The following is a 14,381-nucleotide window of genomic DNA, read 5'->3' on the forward strand; positions in this document are numbered from 1 at the left end:
AATAGTAGCTCTAGGATTATTCCATACATTGGGCCAAAAACTGGAACTCTTGTAATCAGTGTCTACTTCACCAGCGCGTTAGCCAAGGATTATGGTAACAAAGTTAACGCATAAAAAGGCATGCACTTTGATCACGAGTAGATTTCCAGACCATAACAAGGTACCCCATACACCAGCTATTCTGAGCATTCTTGCTGCGGCTATGCACCTTTAGACAAGACTTCACAGAGTGCACCCTTAGAGTTATTACACATTCCCTCCTGCCTGCGCCTGAGGTTACCATCCAAAAGGCATCGACAGCTGGAGGTCTGGGTATTATCGGATAATGATGCCACTAATCAAATTTCTATTTATAACAAAAGACCCTGTATAACTCTCCCTCTTGATGTAATGATTCCATTAAAGACTTCACTGTAAGGGGAGGCAGCAACATCAGACAATGTTTTACTTCAAAAATTGGATATTTTAATAAAAATGGCATTAAGGAAATGAGCGTTGTGTAGTTTGCGGCTAGACAGCACACGGTGTGAGTAAGCGGCCTGTACTTGAGTCCGAATGGTCTGAATTTTCATCTAATGAATAAAATTGCTGATCAGAGGCCAGAGACTGGAAGAGGAACAATGGTCTGTGTGTGCCATGTCTGAAGGCAAAGGCTGACTGAGGGGCACCGTGTCTAGACTCAAGTGGCACAGAAGGAGGGAGTAGGCTTAATGCAGCTTACGCAGCCACCGCATCGATTGATTGCACTGCATCAAAGATGAAACTGGAGAGAAAATGGGCCCAGTGGCTAGCGGCAGTGGCGATGCGGCCACGTACACACTTGGAACCTCATCAGGTCCCACATACTGGATGCAAACAAAAGGGAACTACGAGGAGCACATCCAACTGTGGGAGATGTGTGCAACCCAAAAGAAAGAAGGGTAGATGATCCACCACAAGGATGCTTTAGGCATGACTGGAGGTTAGTAGTCACCTAATTCATCGTGGTGCTGGGTACTCAACAGGTGCATTGACCAACTAGACAGGTGAAGTGACAAACTTGAAGGATTTTAGTTTTTTCCTGAAGAACATTGCATCTAATGCAAAGTCCATGTACCAGATTCCAGGAACGATCGGGAGTGTTCTACTCTGGGATTTAGAACATTGACTTGTGGTTGCCAAGAGAACACTGGATTCTAGTGGGTTCAGGGATTACAAATCACAGATAAAGGGTGGCGATGACACACAAGAACTTTAAAATGGATTTGTTGACCGATTGGCCGCCAGTATCGGGATGCCAAAACTACTTTTGCAGAAGTATAGAGAAAAATGAGAACTGTTTTTGCTGTTGCGACTGAACAGACAGTAGGTGGATGAGTGCATACTTTGCAAATCCTACCTAGGGCCCATTTGCTTAGTCGAGGTGTGCAATCACAAATGCAAACACGATGCTAGGGTGTTGTAGGCTTAGATATCTGAATAGACAACCACGATTCTATTCGTTTAAGCCAGCAGGACTGTACCACTTTGGTAATCTAGGTTAGCAGCACATTTTACTGTCAAAGAGAGAAAGCCTATATTCCGACAATATCACTGGGCATAGAGTGCCAAGTTAAGAAGACCAAAAGCCTGGTCACCACAGATCCTGCTTCAGGCCACAAATTAGGACCTCAGTCTTCCTGGGGTTGAATTTAAGCTGGCTATCATCCCGCTATCTAAATGCAGGAAATGTGGTCTCAGATGTAGGTCCTTGTGCTTCATCGTAGCACAAGTAAAATCTATCAGCGTACTTCCAAACGTTCAATTCATAAGTGGATAGGGGGCCAGATATATGCATCAAAAAGGTGGGAGGGGGGCAACCCCTGAGGAACACCACAAAAGAGTAAAGGTTGTCTCAGAGCTAAAAAGGTGGTAGCGTCAGACCAGAATTGGCTGTTTAGTAAGTCCTTGATTTCCTCGAGCTTTGCCAGCAGAGCGGCAGGGCTAGTGTTATTCTGCCCACCACAATTGTAGAATTAAAGGCAGAGCTTAATGTGGCTGCCACATCAGGGAACATGTGGTGTAGTGATATTTTTGGCAGACAAGGTTTGAAGTGAGAGCACTCATTTTTCCTAGCCAAGACAAATCCTGGTACGTCCCAAGGCATAAAGGCGTAAATGCTTTGAGTGGTAGTCAATCCTTGATAAATGATCGCTAACAGGGAGAGAGGTCAGCGCAACCACACGGGTAGGAGTTGTAGTGCGTTTTCCCTCTACGCGGGGCTGGGTGAATTGAATCATTTTCATGAAAGAAAGCAGATTTATTAGAAAGATTAGGTGTACCAAGAAGAAAGCAGTGGAAATAGTGTTGGAAGGATGCCCCCTTCAGATCACCGCTATCAACTCTGGACAATCCCCCAAAGAGCCTGGAGTCAAAACAGCTTGGTTACCAATTTTAATCAGCAAGTCCCCAAGATGTAGTATGAGCCTTTTCATCACAATGGCCCTTACTTTGGAGATTATTGGCTCCCTTTGAACTGAAAAGGTAATGACTTTCAAGAGGCCGACAATTGCTTACTTGGCTGGAAGCAAATAAGGCCTTGTTCCAAATGCAAGGAAGCCGCCCCACTGTTGGGGCATAAAGTCATGCCGAGCCGGCGGCGATCCAGATGCCAACATGTCTATTCTAAGTGCATACACACGGTACACAGAAGGGAGACAAGATTAGGACATTGGATTATGAACGAGTGTATAATGCCTCAAGGACTTTGGGAATTGACTGCTTCCTTGGACTTGTTTCAAAGTGTTCCTATTTTAATAATAAAATAGCTGGAAACTGGTGAAGTAGTTCTAAATCAATATTCTTTACATTGGCTGCATTTCAAAAGGTGGCTGATGCTGGAAGGGCCCACAGAATCTTTCCGTATTGGATGGGTGGAGGCGGAACTCTGAGATGGGCATTGTCCGTCCTTCGACGGAGTAGCTCCAATCAGTGAGAAGAAACTCCAAGAAAAGCATGGCCCGCCCTTCTTTACTGAGCAGTCTTCTCTTCAATACGAAGCCTTTCTATGTTGGGGTTTACACCCTGGGTTATAAGAGAAAAGGGCGCATAGCCTTCATGGGGAAGGAAAAGTTAGGTCTCGACAGCATGCACACTAAACCCATAATTACACCGCGCTGCATACCGGCTCTCCTCTGGAACCTCCCCGTCCCCTCTTGGTTTTTCCCATAGTCGAAACGGATGTACTGGACTTTTATTTGGGAAACCCAACACGCCCAAAGGTCAAGGGTAGATGTTGCCCCTCTCTGGGTAGGAGATGCACAGCACCCTACAGAGTTGTGAATACACAGTATCCCCCAAGAGGCTCTGCAGAGCACTGCACAGAGCAGCGCATACATGGATACCGCAGGAGGGTCTGCAAGGCAGAACGCTATGCCCATGACACTGCGATGCAGATCACCACACAGGGTAGGGAGTATGTGGAGGAGGCGCAAAGCAAAGATAGTTTTTAACCGAGCTTTATTGGAAGATAGGCCCTATACCACTTATCAACCTCATCAGGAGACTAAGGAAACCAGGAATGACTATAGACGCACAGTGTGTCCATGTGGGAAGGGGCTCGGTACCCATCACTATAATGTCCAGCCCCATAGTAAATAATCTAAAACATTACTGGATAACAACCTCCCCGCCCCCTCCTTCCTTGGGAGCACTCAACACTGAGGGAGATGAACTTCTCCTTAAGGCTTTCTGCAGGGTCCCTCTCCAAGCCACTGTGGATCAGTTCACTTCCACTGAACTCCGGCTCCCACGAGGAACCGCCACTTGGGCTTTCCTCTCCTAGTCTTATATATTCCTGACTTTCTTTCGTAATCTCCAAAAATGGTTCACCTTCTCCCAGGTGGGGGTCTTCCTACTCTCTCAGGGTTGGGGTACCAAGTTCTTGCAGCTCTTCCTGGGGCATTTCCCCAGGGCTTCCTTGAGAGAGGAGCAATCTCCTTTCCAGGAAGAGCGCAGTGGTAGGCAAGTCTACCTCTGCCGGGTACAAGACAGGAAATGACCGCCTCCAGCCTCTTTTATACCTAGGAGGTTGTGAACTGTCTTGCAAGTCTACTTCGGATTGGCCCAGTCTGGGACCTTTCAAGATGCCCTGATCCGATTGGGCCTCCAGTAATAAGTATTCACGTACCCAGTTTATTGTCATCTCTCCCACATTGGCTACTCTTGAAAGAGGAGCCTTCATGTGTAATTACTCCCTTGCTGGCACTGGGTGAGTCTTTAAAAGTGCTCACAGTCCTCAGTGCCATCTTTGCTTCTTTTGCCCACAGGACCGTGCCCAGAATTCCACGAATGCTGCCTATTTTCCATTATGTGCCAGCAGCGTGTTAGCATGTTTGTGAGGTAAGCAAACAATGCATTTGTATTTGCTTGGGGCAACCTGTAGACCTCTGGCATGTTTCTTGGCTTGTGATGCCCCACGCCATCGTCCCCTGCTCGTCCTACCGCTTGTGGGGAACATCGAGTGGCACCTGGACCACCAGTTACCCATGGCTGTTTGCCCCATACAAAGGATTGCAAGTGCCTCCAACTCACCAGCAGGGACTAGATGCAGAGCTCTACACAGGGCAGGGAATACACACATCCCCCAGGGACTGAAATGCACAGCTAAAATAATCTGCTTCGCAAATAAGGATTTGCGAAGCAGAGCTCTAAGCGGGGTAGAAAATATGCCGCACCCCGAGACGCTCTGCCACAAAGCACTGCACAGGGCAGGAAATACAGGGACACTCACGAGACACTGGGACTTCGAGCACTACATAAGGTATTGACTAAAACTCAGCGAAACTCTGCAAGGCAGAGCACTACGCAGGGCAAGGGACTAAACAGAACCCAGTGAGCCTCTGCCAGGCAGAGCAATACGCAGATCCGCATGAGGCCCTGTGGTGCAGAGCACTATGCAGGGAATAGATGGGTGCCCATGAGTCTGTGCGATGCACAGCATTGCACAAGGCAGGGATTACATGGATCCCTACTAGGCTCTGCAATGGGCAGGGATTACATGGACCCCTAATAGGCTCTGCAATGAGCGTTACACAGGGAACGGATTACATGGATCCTCATTAGGCTCTGCAATGAGCAATACACAGGGCAGGGATTACATGGACCCCTACTAGGCTCTGCAATGAGCAATACACAGGGCAGGGATTCCATGGATCCCTACTAGGCTCTGCAATGAGCGTTAGAAAGGGCAGGGATTACATGGATCCCCATTAGGCTCTGCAATGAGCAATACACAGGACAGGGATTACATGGACCCCTACTAGGCTCTGCAATGAGCAATACACAGGGCAGGGATTCCATGGATCCCTACTAGGCTCTGCAATGAGCGTTAGAAAGGGCAGGGATTACATGGATCCCCATTAGGCTCTGCAATGAGCAATACACAGGACAGGGATTACATGGACCCCTACTAGGCTCTGCAATGAGCAATACACAGGGCAGGGATTACATGGATCCCTACTAGGCTCTGCAATGAGCGTTACAAAGGGCAGGGATTACATGGCTCCCCATTAGGCTCTGTAATGAGCAATACATAGGGCTGGGATTACATGGACCCCTACTAGGCTCTGCAATGAGCAATACACAAGGCAGGGATTACATGGGTCCCTACTAGGCTCTGTAATGAGCAATACACAGGGCTGGGATTACATGGATCCCTACTAGGCTCTGCAATGAGCAATACACAGGGCAGGGATTACATGGATCCCTACTAGGCTCTGCAATGAGCGTTACAAAGGGCAGGGATTACATGGCTCCCCATTAGGCTCTGTAATGAGCAATACACAGGGCTGGGATTACATGGACCCCTACTAGGCTCTGCAATGAGCAATACACAAGGCAGGGATTACATGGGTCCCTACTAGGCTCTGTAATGAGCAATACACAGGGCTGGGATTACATGGATCCCTACTAGGCTCTGCAATGAGCAATATACAGGGCAGGGGTTACATTGAACCATATTAGGCTCTGCAATTAGCATTACACAGGGTAGGGTTTAAATGGATCCATATTAGGATCTGCAATTGGCAATACACAGGGCAGGGAGTACATGGATCTCTATTAGGCTCTGCAATGAGCATTACTGTGCTCGGGGACGTCATCAGGGCCTTTCAAGGGCGCCTCAAGCCTCAGTGGGGGGCGGGAGGCAGCAACTTCCTCCATCTGCCAGTCAGCAATCGTTAAAACACAGCAATGTATTGCTTTGTATATTACAAAGCTTCTGTGCACTTTTCAGCGCTCGCCAAGGTTTGCTGGAGCCCTTCAGGCCAACACTTCCCTCTGGGTGAACAGAAGTGTCAACAGCTAGTGGCCTTTTAACACCGGTCCATCCACATCAGTCACTTGCTGGCAAAGTAGGAGACATAGCATTTATTGGGCATCTAGTCTTAAAGTCTCCCCCCCCACCCCTTCCCCCGCTGGATTGCCCTCTCGTGATAATCGGAAGCTATAAACCTCCTGCTAGATTTGTCTCCAGTTATAATGTACGCACCCCAGGGGTGCCTCAGCTATCTTTAGCTCTAAGCAAAGGGGGCCCCCCCAACCATGTTGAAATGGTCCCTCACACATCTTCAGCCGGGCCTAGGGGGGCACCGTTTAGAGCCATGCTTATTTCGGACACACGAGGCGAGTCAGGACTTGCCGTTTATCCTAGACTTCTGATCCGTTATCTCAGAGGCGCTGTATGGGGCTAGTGGCTATTCCTCCGGGACCCCCGGTGCACGAGTTCTGATGCATCATTTCAGTGCCAGTGTATGGGGCTAGCCGCTGTTCCTCCGGGACCCCCGGAGCACGAGTTCTGATGCATCATTTCAGTGCCAGTGTATGGGGCTAGCCGCTGTTCCTCCGGGACCCCCGGAGCACGAGTTCTGATGCATCATTTCAGTGCCAGTGTATGGGGCTAGCCGCTGTTCCTCCGGGACTCCCAGTGCACGAGTTCGGATGCATCATTTCAGTGCCAGCGTATGGGGCTAGCGGCTGTTCCTCCGGGACCCCCGGAGCACGAGTTCTGATGCATCATTTCAGTGCCAGTGTATGGGGCTAGCCGCTGTTCCTCCGGGACTCCCAGTGCACGAGTTCTGATGCATCATTTCAGTGCCAGTGTATGGGGCTAGCCGCTGTTCCTCCGGGACCCCTGATGCACGAGTTCTGATGCATCATTTCAGTGCCAGCGTATGGGGCTAGCGGCTGTTCCTCCGAGAACCCCGGAGCACGAGTTCTGATGCATCATTTCAGTGCCAGTGTATGGGACTAGCCGCTGTTCCTCCGGGACTCCCAGTGCACGAGTTCTGATGCATCATTTCAGTGCCAGTGTATGGCGCTAGCGGCTGTTCCTCCGGGACCCCTGATGCACGAGTTCTGATGCATCATTTCAGTGCCAGTGTATGGCGCTAGCGGCTGTTCCTCCGGGACCCCTGATGCACGAGTTCTGATGCATCATTTCAGTGCCAGTGTATGGCGCTAGCCGCTGTTCGTCCGGGACCCCCGGAGCACGAGTTCAGATGCATCATTTCAGTGCCAGCGTATGGGGCTGAGCCGCTGTTCCTCCAGGACCCCCGGTGCTCGAGTTCTGATGCATCATTTCAGTGCCAGCGTATGGGGCTAGCCGCTGTTCCTCCGGGACCCCCGGAGCACGAGTTCTGATGCATCATTTCAGTGCCAGTGTATGGGGCTAGCCACTGTTCCTCCGGGACCCCCGGTGCTCGAGTTCTGATGCATCATTTCAGTGCCAGTGTATGGGGCTAGCCGCTGTTCCTCCGGGACCCCCGGAGCACGAGTTCTGATGCATCATTTCAGTGCCAGTGTATGGGGCTAGCCGCTGTTCCTGCGGGACCCCCGGTGCTCGAGTTCTGATGCATCATTTCAGTGCCAGTGTATTGGGCTGAGCCGCTGTTCCTCCAGGACCCCCGGAGCACGAGTTCAGATGCATCATTTCAGTGCCAGCGTATGGGGCTGAGCCGCTGTTCCTCCAGGACCCCCGGAGCACGAGTTCTGATGCATCATTTCAGTGCCAGTGTATGGGGCTAGCCGCTGTTCCTCCAGGACCCCCGGTGCTCGAGTTCTGATGCATCATTTCAGTGCCAGTGTATGGGGCTGAGCCGCTGTTCCTCCAGGACCCCCGGAGCACGAGTTCAGATGCATCATTTCAGTGCCAGCGTATGGGGCTGAGCCGCTGTTCCTCCGGGACCCCCGGTGCTCGAGTTCTGATGCATCATTTCAGTGCCAGTGTATGGGGCTAGCCGCTGTTCCTGCGGGACCCCCGAAGCACGAGTTCTGATGCATCATTTCAGTGCCAGTGTATGGCGCTAGCGGCTGTTCCTCCGGGACCCCCGGAGCACGAGTTCTGATGCATCATTTCAGTGCCAGCGTATGGGGCTAGCCGCTGTTCCTGCGGGACCCCCGAAGCACCAGTTCAGATGCATCATTTCAGTGCCAGTGTATGGGGCTAGCCGCTGTTCCTCCAGGACCCCCGGAGCACGAGTTCTGATGCATCATTTCAGTGCCAGTGTATGGGGGTAGCCGCTGTTCCTCCGGGACCCCCGGTGCTCGAGTTCTGATGCATCATTTCAGTGACAGCGTATGGGGCTAGCCGCTGTTCCTCCGGGACCCCCGGAGCACGAGTTCTGAAGCATCATTTCAGTGCCAGTGTATGGGGCTAGCCGCTGTTCCTCCAGGACCCCCGGTGCTCGAGTTCTGATGCATCATTTCAGTGCCAGTGTATGGGGTTAGCCGCTGTTCCTCCGGGACCCCCGGAGCACGAGTTCTGATGCATCATTTCAGTGCCAGTGTATTGGGCTGAGCCGCTGTTCCTCCAGGACCCCCGGAGCACGAGTTCAGATGCATCATTTCAGTGCCAGCGTATGGGGCTGAGCCGCTGTTCCTCCAGGACCCCCGGAGCACGAGTTCTGATGCATCATTTCAGTGCCAGTGTATGGGGCTAGCCGCTGTTCCTCCAGGACCCCCGGTGCTCGAGTTCTGATGCATCATTTCAGTGCCAGTGTATGGGGCTGAGACGCTGTTCCTCCAGGACCCCCGGAGCACGAGTTCAGATGCATCATTTCAGTGCCAGCGTATGGGGCTGAGCCGCTGTTCCTCCAGGACCCCCGGTGCTCGAGTTCTGATGCATCATTTCAGTGCCAGTGTATGGGGCTAGCCGCTGTTCCTGCGGGACCCCCGAAGCACGAGTTCTGATGCATCATTTCAGTGCCAGTGTATGGCGCTAGCGGCTGTTCCTCCGGGACCCCCGGAGCACGAGTTCTGATGCATCATTTCAGTGCCAGCGTATGGGGCTAGCCGCTGTTCCTGCGGGACCCCCGAAGCACCAGTTCAGATGCATCATTTCAGTGCCAGTGTATGGGGCTAGCCGCTGTTCCTCCAGGACCCCCGGAGCACGAGTTCTGATGCATCATTTCAGTGCCAGTGTATGGGGGTAGCCGCTGTTCCTCCGGGACCCCCGGTGCTCGAGTTCTGATGCATCATTTCAGTGACAGCGAATGGGGCTAGCCGCTGTTCCTCCGGGACCCCCGGAGCACGAGTTCTGATGCATCATTTCAGTGCCAGTGTATGGGGCTAGCCGCTGTTCCTCCAGGACCCCCGGTGCTCGAGTTCTGATGCATCATTTCAGTGCCAGTGTATGGGGTTAGCCGCTGTTCCTCCGGGACCCCCGGAGCACGAGTTCTGATGCATCATTTCAGTGCCAGTGTATTGGGCTGAGCCGCTGTTTACACAGGACCCCCGGAGCACGAGTTCTGATGCATCATTTTAGTGCCAGTGTATTGGGCTGAGCCGCTGTTTACACAGGACGCACGGTGCATGATTTATAATAAGCAATAGATTGCCTGCTTTTTAACCCAGACACCTGCTGAATTATTTCAATGGAAGTTCACGGGGTTAAACCTGCTTATCCCAGACTCTTAATGCCGGACTCTAGTCATACTGGGAAGCTTAGCCCAGTGGTCGAAGTGTACGAAAAGAAGCAGTGGAACTATTTTCTGTACTGGCCTTCCCCCGCTCCCCACAGAGCCCATTGCCACGCCCCCTCCCATGCACAATACAAACCCCCACACACATACACCTGTTGGTTAAGGAAACCTTAAGTGCAGTGCACTAAAGTGCACGTTTCACCTTGTTCCTACCCTTTTAAGACAAAGACAACCAGTCCGGAACAGTTTCTTTTAAAAATAAAAATACAGGAACAGTTAAAAGTTATTGGAAAAAGTATAGGAGCACTGCTCGCGTCCACTTCGACCACTGGTTTACCCCAAACCTCCGAGTCATGGGTTTATGTTCACTGCACTGGGCAGTCTGCAGTCTAAACCCAGGCTCCGCGTGCACTATTCCAGGGGCGCTCTTAGCAGGAATGCGTCATCTAGACCAGGAATAGACGCTGCTTGTTCAAATCGTCACTTTACTGGCCTACCTGCGGTTTATCCTAGACGTCTAGTGCATTATTTCACTTGCACTGTATGGGGCTAGCCGCGGTTTATCGAGGTCGCCACATTCAAGGTTTTCTAGACCTATCTGAGCGGTCTGCCCCTGTTGCACAGCATCCGCGGCACTGTTGAGCATTTTCTCCCATAATCCTGATTTATTTTTTTTTACCTTTTTGTAGGCCCTATACTGGCATAGACACTTCTTCCCAGAGCACAGTTTCGGTCTCGCAGGGGCCCTGTTGCATTGAAGTGACATCCATGCTGAGTATCAAGTGTTCCATTTTTTACAATTGATGGTTGTTCTATGCTTGCTTAACACATCTCTGCCACAGCCCCAGATAACAAGTACTTCTGTATCCTTTGACCTATAGATGCTTCATACACTAGCTGTAGCCTGCGTTGGAGAGTTCGGTTACCCGGTGGCAAGTACTGCTGCATTACATATAGGCCCCACGTCAAATCTGGCAAATTACATTCCCCAAATGTGTGATCGAAGGCAAATCACGCCTCCCTCTGTGCCTGGGTTCTTCTATCTGGCTGAAATGAGAGCACCTGCAAACACAGCTGTCGACACATCTGACGGTTGTGTGTCATCACTTGCCGTGACGTCACTTGAGGCAGGGTCAAATGACAATTTCCTGTGATGTCATCAGAGGTCAAAGGCCGTGTAATGTCACTTCCACTACCCCTGGCATTTTGGAGAAATGACGTTCCTGCTCACAAGAGGGGCATGGCTCATCTGCCAACATGTTAAGTAGGAGCAAAGTGTACTCTAGACAACAAGTTTTCACAAGAGAATAATGCAATCTAAAATGCCAAGCATGTGACTAGGTTGTGTAGTTTAGGAGATTTTTGATTTGTATGTGACCTGTGCTCACAAACCCAAACCATAGAGATTTCAGGCAATTTTAAAGCAAACAGAGTTTCCGGCACACAGAGATCCACAATCGGCTGGAGTCCTGCCACATATGTGTGAAATAAAAGACTTTTGGGCTAGAAAGGAGCATAGTGTGGAATAAAAGAATTAGGGGGCAAAAAGGATGGGAGAAATGAAAAAGATACAAGGAACATAACATCTTAGGATGGTCTGGAAAGAGAAAAAATAAAATGAGGAGAAGAAAGGGGGAAACAGTGAGGCACTGATGCAAGAGGAAGGCAGTGGAAAGAGAAACAAGACTATGGGGAGGAGTAGCACATGAGTATTACATTGGCCATAGACTTCCTTCCTAGCCTGGCTTAGATAGTGGAGCCAATTACTTGTAAGTAACAGTATTTTTTAAAGAAATTGGACATTCCTAAGCTACATTAAATTGTCGAATTTGCATTTACACATTTAAAGTCTTCAAAAATGAACAGTTAGTGATTTGTCGAGTGAAGCATTTTGATTTAAATGAATAACTAATGATGTATTTAGTCCAAACACGTATTGACGATTTCCCCATTCCCAGCATCCTTTGCTCACCGTGCAGGGCCTTCATGCATCAAGGGCACATGCCTCTAGGTTTTACCCAGAGTAATCCCCAAATAGTTTGTACCACATTACACAAGAAAAAATGGATGTGCACGTGACAACATCGAAGATGGGAGAAGAGGCAAGCGAGGAAGGGGTTGAGGTGGAATTATCAAGCAGGACTGGTCATTGTGAGGGTGGCAAGAGCGGCTGAGAAAAGGTGGAAAAAAAGCCCACTTACAGGAACCAGCTTCCAGTACCAGCGGGTAGGGCACTGGCCACCAGCCAGACAGAGGTCAAAGGTTAGGCGAGAAGGAAAAAAAGAAGGGACAAAATGAGGGAGCATCAAACCACCAAACCTCTGACAGGCAACCACCAGCTACAGAGCAGACAAGACAGAAGGCAAGACATCTTGACAGAAGAGACAAAAAAGAAGAAGTTAACACATCTGCCATGTTCACGGAAGCATTCTCCCTACGTGGGGAGTGGGCCGGGCCTCTGCAGTAGCAACACATCAAACAAAGCAGTGTAGCAGCTGTGAACTACCAACATAGCAAGCGGGTCCACTTGATCTACATCCCTCTCTCCCCCCCATACACATACGGTGGAAGCGTACAGAAGCGTAGATACCCAAAACCCACCATCAGCACCAACCTTCCCCCAACCATCCTCCCAGGTTTGGGTCTAGACACCTTGGAGCATGGCCACCTGGAAGAGGGGAGATTGTTGCTCATTGGACAACTCTTCTGACTGGAGGCAGCGTACAGAAGCGTAGGTACCCAAAACCCTACATCACCACCAACCTTCCCCTAACCATCCTCCCAGGTTTGGGTCTAGACACCTTGGAGCATGGCCACCTGGAAACCCAAAACCCAACATCACCACCAACCTTCCCCTAACCATCCTCCCAGGTTTGGGTCTAGACACCTTGGAGCATGGCCACCTGGAAACCCAAAACCCAACATCACCACCAACCTTCCCCTAACCATCCTCCCAGGTTTGGGTCTAGACACCTTGGAGCATGGCCACCTGGAAACCCAAAACCCAACATCACCACCAACCTTCCCCTAACCATCCTCCCAGGTTTGGGTCTAGACACCTTGGAGCATGGCCACCTGGCACTGGATGTGAAATTGAAAGAGGGGAGATTGTTGCTCATTGGACAACGCTTCATCTCTTCTGGCTGGAGAAGTACAATAAAGCCACATATGGGTAGCAGGGGACACTGTATAAAGAGGCCTTCGTCTGGAATCCCTCCCGCCCTCCAGTTACTTTCCACCACCAATTGTGAATCTCAAACCAATCCTCAATGTTGGAATTTTGATATCAAACTTGCCTGCACAGCATTCCCTTCTGGAAAGTTGTGCACAGATACCTGCAGACTGGATTTCTGCCATATGGGCTATAATGCCATTTTAAAATAGGTGCACAGCAGCATTTGCCTGGTTGCTCATTAACCCGTAACGACAGCTAACAATTTTCAATGTTTTACTATTGCTCCAAACTATCACTCGACGTTGGGGCTGGCGTGTCCCAATTTGGAACAATGCGCTGCATTTTGACAACAGTCCCTTTCTTTAAAGGTTTATCATGACAAGAACACGAGTGGGGTTTGTTTTGAAAAACACCTAGAGACGAACATGGACACCAAATGCCTAAAGACCCAGTCTCAAGCAGGGCCTCGACCTGTAAACCTTATACAAATGAACAGGCAAGAATCTGAATGTATTGATTAGTATCCCTGATCATTTGGGAGGGAGGTCTAGTATTGGTTGGCTAGTGGCCGGAGCACTGTTTTGTCATAGAGGTCTAATTTAGAGAAATTGTTTCCAAATGTGTATCCCTCGGGGGAAGGGGCTGTACCATGCATTTGCATCAATAGGAGGGCATGCAAAAAATCATTTTGCAGAAGAGCGGTTTTGGCATTTGAATATGTAGATATGCAATGAAAAGATCTTAAAATGGAAATTGAATGTGCTTTTTATAACTGAAATCTAGGCTAAATGATGTTTGATGCATGCATTTGGTCAAGAGTTTTCAATAATTGTGCATGGATTGTACTCATTCCTTTTCCAATTGTATTTAGGAAGCTAAGTGAAAGCCTCACCCAATCTCCAGTAATAAATATCTAGAAATTAAAAAGTAGCATTCTTAAACGGATCCTGGATCTATACCTTGGAGCTGCCAGTTAGGTACGCTGCCTGACCGGGTGACGGGATGGATGTAGCTAGCAAACTGCCTTGGCTCAAAGTGTTGCCGTGCCTTTTGAAGGAGCCGCAACATACACCAGATCATGTTCCCCATGGAAACCGGTTCAGTGGGCTCTGCTCCTGTGAGGGGGTTCAGCCTCAGAGGAAAACTAAGTAAGGGCTCACTGGTTGAGCTGAACTCATCCCCATAGAGGCCAACAAGAACTACACTAGTTGTGGTTCAGTTTGAACCCTCTACACCTAGGGAGATTGGCCAAATGGCAAAGACAGCTC

General features: G+C 49.9%; 1 protein-coding gene across 3 annotated transcripts in view; it reads right to left on the reverse strand.

Moving 5' to 3' along the window:
• CAMSAP3 (calmodulin regulated spectrin associated protein family member 3) overlaps window positions 1-14,381 on the reverse strand; it is a 529,863-nt gene that overhangs the window by 141,200 nt on the left and 374,282 nt on the right. For 2 of the 3 annotated variants that reach the window (XM_069603871.1, XM_069603872.1), the window contains exon 5: window positions 12,140-12,172. The exons of the other annotated variant lie outside the window; for it this stretch is intronic. In XM_069603871.1, coding sequence (XP_069459972.1) covers window positions 12,140-12,172 — 33 coding nt within the window. The remainder of the gene's footprint in view (window positions 1-12,139; window positions 12,173-14,381) is intronic. 3 annotated transcript variants of the gene reach the window in all.

Source organism: Ambystoma mexicanum, chromosome 3q (assembly GCF_040938575.1).
Source record: "Ambystoma mexicanum isolate Mex_15411 chromosome 3q, UKY_AmexF1_1, whole genome shotgun sequence".
NCBI lineage: Eukaryota > Metazoa > Chordata > Amphibia > Caudata > Ambystomatidae > Ambystoma > Ambystoma mexicanum.